The sequence below is a fragment of the Stegostoma tigrinum genome, chromosome 10 (genome assembly GCF_030684315.1).
Source record: "Stegostoma tigrinum isolate sSteTig4 chromosome 10, sSteTig4.hap1, whole genome shotgun sequence".
Taxonomy (NCBI): domain Eukaryota; kingdom Metazoa; phylum Chordata; class Chondrichthyes; order Orectolobiformes; family Stegostomatidae; genus Stegostoma; species Stegostoma tigrinum.
This window is the reverse complement of record NC_081363.1, coordinates 86,182,857-86,200,641: the sequence shown is the minus strand read 5'-3', so window position 1 is coordinate 86,200,641 and position 17,785 is coordinate 86,182,857. Positions and strand designations below refer to the sequence as shown.

The 17,785-nt window shown below is 45.3% G+C and overlaps 1 protein-coding gene across 2 annotated transcripts in view; it reads left to right on the top strand.

Moving 5' to 3' along the window:
- The first annotated feature begins 398 nt into the window (after window positions 1-398).
- The window catches only part of galnt16 (UDP-N-acetyl-alpha-D-galactosamine:polypeptide N-acetylgalactosaminyltransferase 16), a 100,706-nt gene continuing 83,319 nt past the window's right edge, over window positions 399-17,785 (top strand). For both annotated transcript variants that reach the window (XM_048537111.2, XM_048537110.2), the window contains exon 1: window positions 399-707. In XM_048537111.2, coding sequence (XP_048393068.1) covers window positions 531-707 — 177 coding nt within the window. In that variant the 5' untranslated portion in view covers window positions 399-530. The remainder of the gene's footprint in view (window positions 708-17,785) is intronic.

The following is a 17,785-nucleotide window of genomic DNA, read 5'->3' as shown; positions in this document are numbered from 1 at the left end:
GGATATGAGTGGAAGTAAAGGGCTGAGCTGAGAGGGGGAGGGGAGGGGGGCTGAGTGAGGAGTTGAGGTGGATATCGGGGACAGTGAGAAGGGAGTGAGAGGCTGAGGGAGGTAGTGGAGGGGTCTGAGTGGGCGTGAGGAGCTGAAGGGGAGGAGCCTTACGGACAGGGACGGGGCTGAGTGAGGTAGAGGATGGGAGTGAGAGGGGGTATGGGAAAGGTAAGAGAGACTGGGAGGGGGAGGGGGGTGTCAGGGAAGCGAGTTGGTTCGAAGGGGAGGGGGAGGGAAAGGGAGTGAAACGTGGAGTGAGAGGAGAGGAGATGGGAGTAGGCAGACTAAGGGGGTAAGGGAGGGGTCTGCCTGAGACTCGGAGTCAGTGCGAGTGCGCAAAGGGAGCGGGGAGCTTTAGGACCTGCCCGGTGTTGCCAGAGCTGGGATCGTGTTCAGAGCCAGTGCTGGAGCTGTCCCTCAGCCTGGCGCCGGCGGCTGTCACTGGGACATAGCCTGCCCTGTTCCAAGCCTCAGGCAGCATGAGGAGGCTCCGGGTGAATGCTGCCGCGCTGCTAACTCTCGCCTGGATCCTGGGCATGTTCTACTTCTGGTGGCAGGACAGCAGGGCCAAGGGCCAGGGCCAGCGGCAGGGTAGCGAGCCCCGGAGTCCCGGTGCTCTGAGGCACGGCGTTGGCAGCAGCAGCAGGCTGCAGGAGGTGAGCGCAGCCCAGCTCGGGCAGTTGAAGGATCAAACATTGGCGTCTCCTATCATAGCACGCATTATCATCACTCTCTCTCAATTCTATCATCCGGTTACGGTTTATCGATCTGCTCTACATTTCCCTCCATTATCCCCTCCGCCACCCTATTGTCTAGCCATTCCCCATCTCCATCGGTATATAATCGACCGGACTACTCTGTATCTCTGTCGCTGTTTCTCTGTGTCTCAATCTCTGTATCTCGCCACTCTCTATCTCTGCATCTCTGGCTCTATTTCTCTACCTCTGTGACTAAATCTTTCTATTTCGCCGTGTCTTTCTCTCTATTATACTCTCGCTATCTATTTCATTCTGTATCTATCTTCCTGCCTCTCCATCTTGAATTCTAAGGCTGGATTTGAAGGCATTTGTCATGAATTAAAACCAGCCTGATAAAACAATGTGGGGTGGAGAGAGAGAGAGAGAGAGAGGATTGGGGAGATGAGAGAGCAAGTGGGGACGGAGGCGTGAGGGCATGGGTGGTGTGTGTGTGTGTGTGTGTGTGTGAGAAAGAGAGAGAGAGAGAGACAGCAGTGAGAGAAAGATGTGAGATGAAGACGTAGAGAATCAAGGGAGAGAATAATGGGGGTGAGTGGGGGGAAGGAAGAGGGAGAGTGGGAGGAGGAAGAGTGAGGAGGACGACAAAAGGGTGTGAGAAAGAGGAGGGAGGGAGAGTAACGGGGAAAATGTGCGTGCGAGAGGAGGGAGGAGGGGTGAGTCGGGGGGGGGGGGGGGCGGTGGTGGGAGAGAGGAGTCTGATTGCCATCAGGATGGGGTCCTGTTGCTCGTCCCTGAGGTAGTGCTGCTAATCAGGCTTGGAAATAAAATCAAACCCATATCTTTACACTTAGAAATCTACAAATTTGGTAAAGTAAATAGTACTATGTTCTATGTTCTACTCGTGTGTTTCAGTGGAGTTTTTTTAAAAGTAAATGAAAAATTAAAAAATGCTGTCTTTAATAAAACATGAGAGAAACGTGTGATATTTACCGTGATCTATGTTTATAAAGCTGTCGTTTTTGTGCTGAATTCAGTTCACAAGATGTGGTTGGTTGTTCTCGCAGTCATCATAGAGTACCTCTTGTATTCTGTGGTTGTTTAAAGATGTGAGTGTGATCTTGGAGTCAGCTCATCCAGAAGTGGGCAATTTCCAATGGTGCTTTAGTTAGCTTGTCCTTAATATACTCAATAGTTTGCCTCATGAGAGGTCAATATTTTTGTAAAAAGAAGCATAAGGAGAAAGAAATTGAATTAATTTTGTGTATTGCCAATGACTGTAAATGTTTGACAGTGTCCCAGCTTCAGCAATAATTTACATTTTGCTAGTGCCTTCGGTGGTAAAACATCCCACAGTGCTTCCCTGGGACAGAAAATGAACATTGAGTCAATGAAGGAGATATTGGGCCAGTTGTGGCTCAGTTTTAAGAAGCAGCTTGCCAGAGGAGGTGCATAGTGAGGTGCGGTGTGGGGTGTGGGGTTCAGGGATAAAATTCCAGAGCTTGAGGCCTTGATATCTGAATGGCCACTCAATGGTGTGTTGGAAGAACCAGGGATATGTGCAAGAGTCTAGAGCTGATGAAAGCAGAGATCCTAAAGCTTTGTGTGCATTTGATTATCCAAACGAAAGAAAAGATTGGGATGAAACAAAAGCTGACACATACAAGGGGTCCAACCAAGTTTTTTTTGGTTGCTTTATTTGTGTGCATATGCATTGGGAGGAGTAACATCACCAGATGTTACAGTGAGTGATATTTTCATTAGGCTCAACTTGGTCATCGCAGGAGCACATATCTGTAAGAATGTAAACCTGGGCTGTAATGACTGAGAGGACTGTGAACCCTCACATTAATGAAGACACCAATATATTATGAAACATGATCTCTATAGAATGCAGTGAGAACGAGTTCTTTGCTCTGACTGCAATTTCCATCAGGATCATTTTGTAAATAATCCTATGCAAATGTAATCGCTCTATCAATCTGGCTTCACTCACAAGGATTTGGCATATGTAGCTGTGGTTGAATTAAACAATCCACTGTCTTTGTGGAGGGAGAGAAAGAGAGAGAGAGAGAGAAAAAGTGTTTGGCAAGCTATTTCTCATTTGTTTGAAAGTCATGATTTTGGGAATTGTGTGGTTTCAGTTGTTGGCTCAATTACTCCGATTAAAGACATCTGTGGCTTTTCATTGTTGCAGTAAAGCTATGTTTGAGGTATTACCCTTTTGATCAAATCAAGCCATAATTTGCCATGAAAGTAATGGCAGTAAAGTTAATACCACTGCCTGCTATTTCTGCCCAGATGGCTCAGTCAGTTCTGGTGTGGAGATCAGACACACAGCTAAACGTGTTATATAGAGGTTGCAGACCATATTGTATTCTTCTAATGTTAATGTCACCAGAAATGGCAACTTTCTACCTGGCTAGTCATTAGGATACAAGAATGGTGTGAGGTTGCTACATAAAACTCACCATAGATAATTAGGCCAGTAATTAGAGTCGAACAGCATGGAAACAGACCTTTGGTCCAACCAGTCCAACAAACGAAGAACAAAGAAAATTACAGCACAGGAACAGGCCCTTCGGCCCTCCAAGCCTGTGCCGATTGAGATCCTCCATCTAACCTGTCATCCATTTTCTAAGGGTCTGTGTCCATTTGCTCCCCGCCCATCCATGTACCTGCCCAGATATATCTTAAAAGATGCTAACGTGTCTCTGTCTACCACCTCCGCTGGCAACGTGTTCCAGGCACCCACCACCCTCTGTGTAAAGAACTTTCCACACATATCTCCCTTAAACTTTCCTCCTCTCACTTTGAAATCATGACCCTTGGTAATTGAGTTCCCCACTCTGGGGAAAGAGCTTCTTGCTATCCACCCTATCCATACCCCTCATGATTTTGTAGACCTTGCTAACCGTAATCCCAAACTAGTCCCACCTGCCTGCTCATGGCCCTTATCCCTCTAAACATTTCTTACTCTTTCAAACATTGTAACTGTACCTGCATCCACTGACTTTCTCTGGAAGTTCAGTCCACACATGAACCACTCTCTGAGTAAAACAATTACCCTGATGTCTTTTTAAAATATTTCTCCTTATCTTAAAAATATGCCCTGTGGTCTTGAACTCACCATCCCCCAAACAGGGCTATCCAGGACATTGGTGAGGCCCCTTTTAGAGTACTGTGTGCAGTTCTGGTCTCCCTGCTACAGGAAGGGTATTGTTAAACTTGAAGGGGTTCAGAAAAGATTTACAAGGATGTTGCCAGGACTGGAGGGTTTGAACTATGGGGAGAGGCTGAATGGGCTGGGGATATTTCCCTGGGGCATTGGAGACGTTTATAAAATCATGAGGAGCACAGACATGATGAATAGCCAAAGCCTTTTTTCCTAGGGCAGGGCAGTCCAAAACTAGAGTGCACAAGTTTGAGGTGCGAGGGGAAAGATTTAAAAAGGAACTGAGGGATAACATTTTCACACAGGGTGGTGCATGTATGATGAACTACTAGAGTAAATGGTGGAGGTGGGTACAATTACAACATTCAAAAGGCATTTGGATGGGAACATGAATAGGAAAGTTTTGGAGGGATATAGGCCAAATGCTGGCAGATGGGACTAGATTAATTTAGGATATCTGTTTGGTATGGACAAGTTGAACCAAAGAGGTTGTTTCAGATGATTCTATATAGTGAGAATGGTTAGCTGTCAATCTTCAGTCTCAGACCAGACAGGTAAGTTCTGATTGGTTGGGATGTTGCCATGGGAATATAACAGAATTTAGCAGTTTCCCTGAACCTTTTTTCCTTCACGGAAGAGAAGCAATATGTGTATGATTCTGTTTGCCTACATAAAGTAGGCATGGCTTACAGCACATACAATTAATTAATATGTCCTCTGTCTTGCAATAACAAGAGTATAGCTTAGGGCTTGCCAAGTTGAAATTGACATTGAAGCAAAGAAGGAAACATGGTTATTGATGGGGGTGATTGATAGCCTTTAAGAGGGAATTTGAATTCTCAAAGGATGCAAAAATTGTCTAATTGTATAAGTATGAAAATATGAAAGTTATATAGTACTGTACTGCTTAAACTGAATTAGATTTTGTTATCACGTGCACTCAAATGAGTGTAGTGAAAAGTTTGCAATGTCACCACTTCCAGGCTTAAGTTAGGTGCACAATACGCTGGTTTAGATACTTAAGTGCTTGGTATAAAATAGAAAAAATAATAAATTAAGAAGTCCGGCATAAGAATAAAAAGGAAATTTTTTTTAAAGAAGTACTCCATTTAGAGCTGTTCCACCCCAGTTTGTGCTGGCACCTAGCCTCAAAACTGCATCAGGCCAAGCCTTTAGCCCACGCCAGGCTGAAAAACTCAAGGAAACCAAAAGAACTGCAGATGCTGTAAATCAGCAACAAACATAGAAGTTTCTGGGGGAGCTCAGCTGTTCTGGCAGCATCTGTGAAGAAAAAAAAATCAGAGTTAATATTTCAGGTCCAATGACCCTTACTAGCTGCCATCAGTTCTGAGGAAGGGACACTGGACCCAAACGTTAACTCTGACTTTTTTCTTCACAGTGTCGATGCTGTTTGTCCGAGTTATGTTAGTGAGCTGATGACTGGAGAATGATAGCACAGGCTAAAGGGCCTGAATGGCCTCTGGCTTTTCGATTAACAGCTTTTTTGAGATTTTCTTTTGGTCTGATGAAGGTGACGTTGTTATAATGCATGGAAATAATAATCTATATATAAGTTGGGGGAGAGATTGAGGACCCAGCAGTACGCTGGGCTCGGTGGGATGGTACCTTCAGGATCAAGTCACTAGGGGAGGGCCGGATGAGAAATGGAGGTGACAGACATCTCCAGAACTGAGGTGGTGTCAGGGGAACCAAGAGACAAAGGACAACAACTTATATTTGTATAGCGCATTCAGTGTTGGCAAAACACACACACAAACAAACAAGAGTAGGCTCCTCAGCCCTTCAAGCCTGATCTCCTATTTCATAAGATCTTGATTTTTACCTCAACTCTGCATTCCCGTACAATCCTGATAATCTTTCTTCCCCTCATAAATCAAAATCTGTCTATCTCTGCCTTAAAAATATTTAAAGATTTTGCACCCACTGCCTTTTGAGGAAAGGAATTCCAAAGGCTGTCAAACTTAAGAGAGAAATAATGTTTTCTCATGTCAAGTTTAAATTGGTGACCCTTCATTATTTTCAAACCCTGACACCCTAGTTCTGGATTCTGTCACAAGAGGAACCATCCTTACCACATCTTCTGGTCAGGATCCTAAATGTTTCAGTTCACTCACTTCTGCCTCGTCTAAACTTCGTGTTTCACAAATGTCAAACGTGGAGCTATTGGGAAGTTGCTAATAGTTCTCCTTTCACTGTCAGTAGATACTGCATTCTGTGTCACTAGATGTTGCGTGATAAGACGCCAGCCATTATTTCTCTGTGTGAGTGAGTGGCTCACACCTCTCTCTCAATGTGTAAGTAAGGAAGATGGAGGGAGTGTGTGAATGAATAAGAGAGAGAGAGAGAGTGTGTGTGTGAGACAGAAAGAGGTAGGGGGGGTGGGAGGGGAGGGAGTGTGTGTGTGCGAGACTCGGAGTGTGTGATTGAGGGAAAGGGACTGTGCGCGTGTGAAAAGGGAGGGTGTGTGATTGTGAGAAAAAGGGTGTTATCTGGACTGTCTCATAGAGTAATGGGTTAGTGAAGCATTGTTTGAAACAGTTGAGAAGTGGGTTGAGCCAAGAATTTAACTTTGGAACGTAGTGATGTGTGTGAATGAATGATGATGCTCTGAAAATAGAGCTGGAACTGGCTAATAACTAACAAATAAGACTATTGTGTCCGAAAAGTCTAGTGGTAAGGTTGGTATGGTATTTTTTGGCTTGTGCTATTGCTGCACAGTACTGGAGGAATGTATATTAAACCAAGGATATGTCTCATTAAACATTATTCTGTCAGGTGGCCAGCTCCCATGCTTGATCCATGACTTGGTTGGCATTCATTGGATTGTCACCAGGTTCTGATGTAGACTGTGTTTTGTTTAGCCTTAGTGCTGCTCACTGTAAATGAGATCTTTTCTATTGACAGAGCTGTGTCTCCAATCCCTGGCCATTTCTGCCCCTTACCCATAGGGTAAGTGTAATCTGGGCACACCTGATAGATGGGGCTTAGTTTCTCAAGTTCAGTGCTGAAAAGCCGAAAGAAAATACAGTTCTTCCTGTGTATCACCATCATCAAGTCCCGTTGACTGTCATGTTGTGGCTATCCAGGACATTGGTGAGGCCACTCTTAGAGCACTGGATGCAGTTCTGGCCTCCCTGCTGTCGGAAGGATGTTGTTAAATTTGAAAGGGTTCAGAAAAGCTTTTCAAGGATGTTGCCAGAATTGGAGGATTTAAGCCATAGGGAGAGGCTGAACAGGCTGGGGCCACTTTCCCTGGAGTGCCAGAGGCTGAGGGGTGATCTTATAAAGGCTTACAAAATCATGAGGAGGATGGATAGGGTGAATAGCCAGGTATTTTTCCCAGGGTAGGGGAATCCAAAACAAGAGGGCGTATATTTAAGGTGAGCAGGGCAAGTTTTAAAAGGGAACTAAGGGGAAATTTTTTCACACAGAGGGTGGTGCGTGCATGGAATGAGCTGCCAGATGGGGTGGTGGAGGAGAGTACAACATTTAAACGGCCTCTGGATGGGTATATGAATAGGACAATAGACCAAATCATAGAAAACCCTGCGATGTGGAAACAAACCGTTCGGCCCAAAAAGCCCACACTGCCCCTCCAAAGAACATCCCATCCAGAGCCATTCTCCTACCCCTGCAATTTCCCTTGTCTAATCCACCTGACCTAACCATTCCTGGGCACTGTAGCATATCCAATCCACCTACCCTGTACATCTTCGGACTGTGGGAGGAAACCAGAGCACACGGAGGAAACCCACGCAGACACTGGGAGAATGTGCAAACTCCACACAGACAGTTGCCTGAGGCTGGAATTGAATCAGGGTCCCTGGTGCTGTGAGGCAGCAGGACTAACAACTGAGCTACCATGGCACCCAAATACTGGAAATGGGTTGCGGTCACATTGGATGTGTGGTTGGCACAGACGAGTCGGATTGAAAGATCTGTTCGCATGCTGTACATCTCTATTGCTCTAAGACTAATTACCCCTGTCTCACTGGCCTAGCTCGCTCCACTCAAGTTTAAAATCCTCTTCTTTCTAATCTCCCTGACCACTTGAAATCTCTATGCTCCTCCAATTTCTTCTCCTCCTGTTTCTGGTTTCCTTTCTTCCGACATGGGCAGGTGCCCTTCAGCTGCTTGTTCCCTGGACCCAGGAATTCCCCTCTGTAACTCTCCCCGTTGGAGACACTCCTCAAAACCCAGCCTTTTTTGATCAAGTTAATGATGACCTCGTCTGCAGTCAATCTTCTAGGACATCGCCATCTGCCATGGGATGTCCTGGAAACATCAGTGTATACGCCTGAGCCAACAGCACTTGCATAACCATTGTTCCCGTTATTGCTGTTTATGGGAGCTGGCTTCCCAATGCTTTGTGGTGTTTGTTGCATTACAACAGGCAGTGCACTTCCAAATTTCTCCATTTAAACAAAAGATACCTTGCAATGTCCGAAGGTTGTGAAAGGCACTGTATAAAGGTGAATCATAGAGTAATATGGCATGGAAACAGATCCTTTGCTGCAACCAGTCCATGCCGATCATGTTCACAAATTAAACTAGTCCCACCTGCCTGCGCTTGGTGCATATCCATTCAAACATATTTTATTCATGTACTTATTCAAATGTCTTTTAAATGTTGTAACTGTATCTGCATCCACCACTTCCTTTGGAAGTTCATTCCACAACAAACCAAACTCATTGTACTTAAAAATAATTGCCCCTCGTGTCTTTTTTTTAAACCTTCTTCTCTCTACTTAAAGTATACCCTCTAGTCTTGAAATCCTCCATTGTAGGGAAAAGACACCTGCCACTCACCTTTTCTATACTCCTCAACCTCCTATGCTCCAGTGAAAAAAGTCCCAGCCCTATCCAACCACTCCTTAAACTCAAACCCTTTATTCTCGGCTACATCCTGGTAAATCTCTTCTGGACCATCTCCGGCTTAATAATATCTTTCCCTTTAATGGGCTTTCAGAACTGGGCACTGTACTTCAAAAGAGGCCTCATTAGGGTGGCACAGTGGCTCAGTGGTTAGCACTGCAGCCTCACAGCGCCAGGGACCCGGGGTTCGATTCCAGCCTTGAGCGACTGTCTGTGTGGAGTTTGCACATTCTCCCTGTGTCTGCGTGGGTTTCCTCCCAAAGTCCAAAGATGTGCAGGCTAGGTGGATTGGCCATGCTAAATTGCCCGTAGTGCTCAGGGGTGTGTGTGTTCTAGGAGGCTACTGTTCTGGGTGAGATACTTCAAGGGGCAGTGTGGACTTGTTGGGCCGAAGGGCCTGCTTCCACACTTTAGGTAATCTAATCTAATCAATGCCCTCAACCTCAGCATGAAGTCCCAGCTCCTATACTCAAAAGTCTGAGCACATTTTTAACCACCCTGTCTTGACGCAAACTTTAAAGAATTATGTATCTGAAGCATTAGATCTTTCTGTTCTACAACACTACCTGCAGGTATCCAGTATTAAACTCCATCTGCCACTCCACAGTCCTTTGACCCCAATTGATCAAGATCTCTTTGTAATCTTAGATAATGTTCTCGCTGTCCACTCTTTGCTCTAATTGGTCTCCAGAATCTGGGAAGAGCTCACCATAGTGAGCATTACAGTGGAATAAGCATGAGTAGGCCATTCACCCCCTTAATCTACCACTGCTATTCAATAAGATCAAGGCTGATTTGACTGCATGCCAATCCTCCACACCGTCCTGCCCCTGCTACAGCCCATAATCGCCATAATCTTTCGTGCCTTGGTCAATCAAACGTGTCTAACTCCTGCAATATCCTCCGCCTAGTGGTACTGTCACTATTCATCTAGCAACTCAACTATTGTTCTGAGGACCTGCGTTTGAATCCTTCCACAGCAGATGGTGGAATTTTAATTCAGTAAAAGAAAAAAAATCTGAAATTAAGAGTTAACGATGACCATGAAACCATTGTCAATTGTCAGAAAAAGTCATCTGGTTTATTAATCTTCCAGCCTTCTGTTGTCTGGTCTACATGTGACTCCAGACCCACAGCAATGTAGTTGACTCTCAACTGTCCTCTGAAATGGCTCAGCAAGCCACTTAGTTCAAGGGCAGCTAGATCATGAGTGCTACTTCCACTTAGAAGGACAGGGGCAGCAGATACATGGGGACACCACACCCCCGTAAATTCCCCTCCAAGTCACTCACCATCCTGACTTGGAAATACATCGCCGTTCCATCACTGACACTGCTTTAAAATCCTGGAATTCCCTCCGTAAGGATATTGGAGGGTCAACCTGTAGTGTGTGGACTACAGTTCAAGACAGCAGCTCACCACCACCGCCTTCTCAAGGGGCAGCTAGGGATGGGCAATAAATGCTGGCACAGCCAGCAATGTCCATGCCCCATGAGTGAATAAAAAACAACTTTATCCTTTGGTTATGTTCAATGATCCGGCCTTCTCTTGCTGCTAGTGCTTAATTAATAATTACTTGTGATTCACATACAAAGTCAGTCAGATCCCTCTAGACTGCAGTGTTCTCTCTGCTTTTCCGGTCTTCCTACAAAAGTGAACTACCTCACATTTTCTACCTTGTTTTCCCCCCTGCCAAGACTTTATGCCCTCCACTTCACCTCTGAACTCTCTCACATTGTTGCTTTCCCAATTGTCCCAATCAGCAAATTTGGTTACAACACAATCAGTCCTCTTGTCCAAGGTTTAAATGTAGATTGTGAATAATTGTGGTCCCAGCGCTGATTCCCGTGTCACACCACTAGTTGCCTTCCTGAAAATGCCTCCTTTACCTGAAGCCTGTGCTTCCTCTTTGTTTTGTAGTGAGCCAATCTGCTCTCTATTCTGATATATAACATCCCCCAACACCTTGAGCATTCACAATTGTGGTTTGGATCTATTCCCAGACTGTTCCAGATTGTTGAATTCATGCCAGCTCCAGGACAGTACCGGATGCCAGTTTCAGTATCTCCAGCCAAGTTTTATTTAAAGCAAGGAGAACAGCCAAAGGGATTTAACATTGGAGAAGCACTAAGGAGCAGTCTCACCACTGATGGATTCATAAGACTATTTATGATCATGAAACTTTAGTCAAGATTCTGATGATGGTGATTTCATGTTGGAAACATTCCTTGGGAACAGTGCTCTTCACCGGTGCATTAGAATGTGCCACCTCTGTGCTTAACCCTTTAAAGTGCCAGTTCAAAGGGCAACACCATTGCCTCTGAGTTCTTGATTTTTATTTGATTTGATTTATTATTGTCACGCACTGAGATACAGTGAAAAGTATTGTTTTGTGTGGTCTCCAGGCAAACCAAATCTTACATAATAGAACAGAATGCAGAATTTAAAGAACAGCTACAGAGATGGTGCAGAAAAAGATCAATATATGAGAGTTCCATTCACACGTCCAGTAACAGTGGGGAAGAAGCTGTTCTTGAACCTGTTGGTCCACGTTTTCAAACTTTTGTATCTTCTGCCTGACGGAAGAGAGCATAATTGGAGTGGGAGGAGTCTTTGTTGGCTGCTTTCCTGAGGCAGTGGGAAGTATAGACTGAGATAGCGGAGAGAAGGCTGGGAGTTTTGTGATGGACTGGGCTGCATTCATAACTGACCATAATTTCTAGCACTCTTGGGCAGAGCGTTGCCATACCAAGCTATAATGCACACAGAATGCTTTCTATGGTGCAGTCATAAAAATTGGTAAGAGTCAACTGTGAACATGCCAAATTTCCTCAACCTCCTGAGGAAATAGAGATGTTGGTGCGGATAGATCTTTGGTGATATTTACTACTAGAAACTTGAAGCTCTTGACCATCCCCTCCTCAGCATCATTAATGTATACAGTTCAAAACTGAAGGGCTCAGCTATCAATGCCAGAGTCCTGTGCACTCAATCCACATGCGCAGTGCAACATTGAGGGAATGCTACACTCTGAATGCATGTCCCAGATAGGACATGGGTAGGATTTGCTGCATGCTCTTGTTGTGTCAGGGGAATGTTTACATGCTCTTGTCAGGGCAGATAGGTCCTCAGCTTAACGTAGCATTGACATGACAGCACCTCAGACGGTGCAGCACCCCCTCGGTGTGGTCAGCTTGCACAGTGCAGTCTTAAACCAGCGGACCTCGGTCTGTTACAGACTGTGGTTGTACCATGAGCACCACACAGGAGCTGCTGAATGGACCCCCGGTTTCAGAGATCCAGCTCAAAGGGAAAGATCAGGAAAGTAGTCACTATTGCTCACTTATTGCAATGGTATCAATGTGGACTTCACCAGCTTCAAAATCTCCCCTTCCCACACCGCATCCCAAAACCAGCCCAGTTCGTCCCCTCCCCCACTGCACCACACAACCAGCCCAGCTCCTCCCCTCCACCCACTGCATCCCAAAACCAGTCCAACCTGTCTCTGCCTCCCTAACCTGTTCTACCTCTCAACCATTCCTTCCTCCCACCCCAAGCCGCACCTCCATCTCCTACCTACTAACCTCATCCCACCTCCTTGACCTGTCCGTCTTCCCTAGACTGACCTATCCCCTCCCTACCTCTTCACCTATACTCTCCTCTCCACCTATCTTCTTTTCTCTCCATCTTCGGTTTGCCTCCCCCCTCTCCCTATTTATTCCAGAACCCTCACCCCATCCCCCTCTCTAATGAAGGGTCTAGGCCCGAAACGTCAGCTTTTGTGCTCCTGGGATGCTGCTTGGCCTGCTGTGTTCATCCAGCCTCACATTTTATTATCTTGGATTCTCCAGCATCTGCAGTTCCCATTATCACTATCGCTCACTCACCCATTCCCTGCTCCAGTCCAGGATAAAGTTGAGAATCACAGCCTGTGGCCTGCACCCTGTTCCCGTAGCAGTTCTCATTCCCACTGCAGTTCCCTTTCCCATGCTGCAGTAGAGATATCAGAAGCCCCTTCGCTGTTCTCCTGAAGCAAGACCTGCTCCTTCTTGGTAGCTGTGAATCACAGCCTATGATGCTCTTTGCAATTGTCCATATGTTGTTCTGCATAAAGTTTACATGGAGAATTAGATTCTTGTTGAGCCAGATGCCTTGAAGTTTATGTACAGTACTTATTATTGACATGGCTATTATATGTGCAGATCATCTAGCTTCTCTGCTTCCTGATGTTATTGTATTTCACACACATAGAACAGACTTACTTAACACACAACTCCAACTCCATTACACACTGAGACTGTGACATAAGTTGAGATCGGTCCCCTTAATGTCACACGTCGTTACATCATAATTGTGTCTTAAGGGTGCAGTGCCTGTGGGGTCTGGAATCTGTGGCACAATAAGACAATGTAGATTTGAGAAAAGTTTGAAAATTAAGTTTAAAAATTTCTTGCAAACAAAGTTTCTTGAAAACTTTATGAAACGACCCACCCCATTTACTCTTTATGCCTGCTCACCCAGAATGCACCACAAAAGCAGCAAAGTTCAACGTGCAATGTCCATTCAGCAATTTGTTTTCAGAATACAAGCTAACACTGTTTGACCCATCCTATTCAATGTTGGCCTTCCCAAGGAGCAGTTGCTATATTCCACTCTCGCTCTTTCACACTGGTCCCTGCATACTCCTCCACTTTAGGTATTTACAATAGTTTGAAAATGTAGAATCTGTCACAGCTCAGGAGCAGGCCACTCTGCCTATCATGTCTCTGGTAGGAAAACAATCCCCTCCCTGTTCTCCTCCCACTTCCTAGCTCTAAGCCTGTATTTCTGGAGCTCACGGGAGTTCAGAGGCAGACCCTGATGTCTTTCAGCAAGGTTGAGGCTTTCTTGCCTTGACTTCTCCTTTCAGGCAGTGAGTTCCAAACCCGTTGGCGGGGTGGGTAGTATGGTTCCTCAAAGTCCTCTTCAATCAGTTTTAAAGCATGTCCTCACTTAAAACATAGAACATAGAAAAGTACAGCACAGTACAGGCCCTTCGGCCCACGATGTTGTGCTGTGGAATAATCCTAATCCAAAAATAAAATAACCTAACCTACATTCCCCTCAATTCACTGCTGTCCATGTGCATGTCCAGCAATTGCTTAAATGTCACTAATGACTCCGCTTCCACGACTACCACTGGTAAACGATTCCATGCACTCTCAACTCACTGGTTGAAGAACCTCCCTCTGACGTCTCCTCTATACCTTCCTCCTAACACCTTAAAACTATTACCCCTTGTGGCAGTCAATCCTGCCCTGGGGAAAAGTCTCTGGCTACCAACTCTATCCATGCCTCACATTACCTTGTACACCTTGATCAGGTCACCTCTCTTCCTCCTACTGTCCAGTGAGAAAAGTCCGAGCTCAGTCAACCTCTCCTCGTAAGACCTCCAGTCCAGGCAGCATCCTGGTAAACCTCCTTTGCACCCTCTCCAAAGCCTCCACATCTTTCCTATAATAGGGCGACCAGAACTGGACACAATATTCCAAGTGTGGTCTCACCAGGGTTTTGTAGATCTGCAGCATAACCTCATGGCTCTTAAACTCGATCCCCCTTCCCCGCACACCCGCGCTACCCCAAAGTCGCTGACCCTCCATCCATTCGCTCCATTCAGTCACTCACAACCTTGGACACATCCGTCTAATCTCCCCTCTTGTTCCAGGGGGCATAGCCTCGGCAAAACCAATCTTGCCTCAGAGCACACCAATTTTTCAGTCCCAGCAACATCCTGGTCAATCTCCTCTGCAGCCTCTAGAATACAATCATATCTTTTCGATAATGAGGGAAAGACATTTTTGCAATTGAGAGGGTCCAGTGAAGATTCACCAGACTGATTCCCTGGATGGCAGGACTGACATATGAAAAAAGTCCGGATTGACTGGGCTTGTACTCGCTGAAATTTAAAAGAATGAGGGGGAATCTCGTGGTAACATATAAAATCCTGACAGGATTGGACAGGCTAGGAGTGAGAATAATGTTCCCAATGTTGGGGAAGTTCAGAACTCGGGATAAGGATAAGGGGTAAGCTATTCAGGACTGAGATGAGGAAGAATCTCTTCACTCGGAGACTTGTGAACTTGTGGAATTCTCTCCCATAGGAAGCTGTTGGGGCCAATTCATTAGATATATTCAAAAGGATGCTGGACTTGGCCCTTCCAGTTGAAGGGATTAAAGGGTTTGGAGAGAAAGTGGGAGTGGCATACTGAAATTACATGATCAGCCATGATCATGTTGAAGGGTGGTGCAGGCTTGAAGGACTGAATGGCTCGCTCCTGCATCTATTTTCTACGTTTCTATGTAACTCAACTTTCACAGTATTCAAGTGGTCATGGAACTAGTCATTGCTACTGTTTGAGTTACGCTAATTACCCCACTTTCATGTACTGGTTCACAGCTGAGAAGCGAACAGACTCCATCTGCTTCTTGAACCACCTACTCGACTTGCTACCTTCAGGAACAGTGGGTGGCAACTCTGCCAGCTCCCTCAGTTGCTCTCTGCCTGACCCCATTGTCGTGTACTCCTCCTTTGTTTTGACCTCCTCAAAATACATCGCGGTACCCAACCACAAACTGTACTCACAAAACTCTCAATGCAGAGCCCGACACTAAATGAGATTCAGCGCTAGGACAGCATGTGTTTAATAATTTGGAGAATTAAGTGGACGGCTGATTCAGGTTTGTCAGTTGTGCTCACAGTGTAGTGCAACCATTGAAGGACACACGTGTTAATACAGAGGATCCTGTACTTTGCACACAGAAAGAACACACAATGAGTCTATTTGAACTCAAACTAGGGGACATTCATTGGCTTTGTTGCTCGGGCCAATGTCTTCCCCAATCAGAGTATTCCTGCTGTATTCCCACACCATGTGATGTTGTTTTTGAACAGTGGGGACAGTGAGACCATTGATTTTTCTCATTGAAGATGACTCCATCCTCGTCGTGCTATTTCTCTCTTTCATCTTCCTGCTGGAATTGCCATTCCCCTCATCTCACGGATAATCAATCCTTCACAGTTGCTAACCACTGTAAGGCCAGCGTGCCTCCTGTCATTTTGAACAATTTGGTGACCTCCTACTGTATTTAGATAACACAGATCACATCTCCCCTCAGACCCAGTCTTTTCCTGAATGCTGGAAGATATTCACAAGCAGAGCCCTGTGCTATGCAGAAGGCAAGAAAATACCCTTGCAGTGTGCCTTAAACAATGGATTGTGTGTGTGTGGGCAAGTTCTTCCAAACAGATTCCCCATTAGCAATACCTTGACCCCTTGCCTGTTGCATTCTCGAATGATAATAGTTTTGACTCAGGAAGCAGGCCCTGATTGACAGTCAGCATCCTTCTGTCATTCAGGGAGGTGCAGGCCTAGGGGCATTATTGCTAGACTAACAATCCAGAAACTTGGCTAATGTTCTGGGGACCCAGGTTCAAATCCCACCATTGCAAATGGTGGAATTTGAATTCAATAAAAGGAAGAAGAATCTGGAATTAGATGTCTAATGATGACCATGTAACCATGGTTGAATGTCAGATAGAAAAAGCCATCTGGTTCACTAATATCCTTTGGGGAAGGAAGTCTGCCATCCTTACCTAGTCTGGCCTATATGTGACTCCATACCCACAGCAATGTTGTTGACTCTTAACTGCCCTCCGGGCAATTAGGGATGGATGATAAATGCTGGCCTGTCAGAGGTGCCCATATCCTGTCAATGAATTTAAAAAATGCGGCATATATTGTCATACCCTCTGAGATTTGGTATCCTTGCGATTCTGTGCTGATGAGTGCAAGACAAAAAGCCTTGACAACTGGCTTCTTTCCCAGCAGTACTTCCAGCAGTTGTGGTGGGGATGGTGGTTGAGTATTGCCTGTGACACCAGAACACCCTTGCGATTTGAAATGATGTCTGTAGGCCCTCACCTCTGTTTCACATTTGAGCCTGAAGATAGCAAGCTGACAGTACAGTATTGTCTCAGTACTGCATTCTTGGATGCCAGCCTGGATACTGGTGCTCAGAGGGCCTGGACTTGGACTTTGTAATGGCTGCCTCTTACTGTATCTATCCAGTGCATGTGTCTGACCAGATAGGGCAGGGCTGGGCTGGGCTGTGGAGCAGTAGCCTGACACAGCACAGAAAGGGAGTTCTTTAAAATGTATTTTTGTTCATTCATGGGATTAGTGTGTTTCTGGCTGTGCCAGCATTTATTAGTCATTTCTAATTGCCCAGAAGAGGCATTAAGAGTCAAGGGTCTGGAGTCACATGTAGGCCAGACCAGGTAAAGATTGACATTTTTGTTTCCTAAAGGGCATTAAAAATCTAGATTGACAATTAACAATGGACTCATGGTCATCATTACACCCTTAATTCCAGATTTTCATTGAATTCAATTTTATTGAATGCCATGGCAGGATTTGAACCCAGGTCATGAGCTAAGTTTCTGGATTATTAGTCCAATGGTAATGCCACTAGACCATTGCCTCTCTAATGAGAGAAGGACGCTTTCAAGTACAGTTCTGCAGTTTGGTTCATCCTAAGCCCTTTGCAGATGTATGTCTGTTTTAAGAGGAGTAATTGAGAACTCTGTGTATATGTCTTTTCAATTTTAAAAACATTACAGCTTGTAAAACCAGTGTCAATAAAGCAATGGGGCCGATGAAGTGTCGAAGGGAAATTTGGGATCCCAGAACAGTCCAGAAAGGAAGCTTAGATGACTAGAAATTTCTGTCTTGATTCGTTCCATTTGTTCTTTTGTTGGGAATCACATGCTTCCAAAACAATGGTGTTTCTGAGGGATGGAAGGCGAATCCCAGGAGTGAGGGTTTATGGGCGGATTTCTTAACTCTGTTGGCCGACGCTGAGATACATCTGTCAGCTCAGAATCAGACAAAGAATTTCTTAATCAGAGACAGATGAGGAGGTTGTTTGG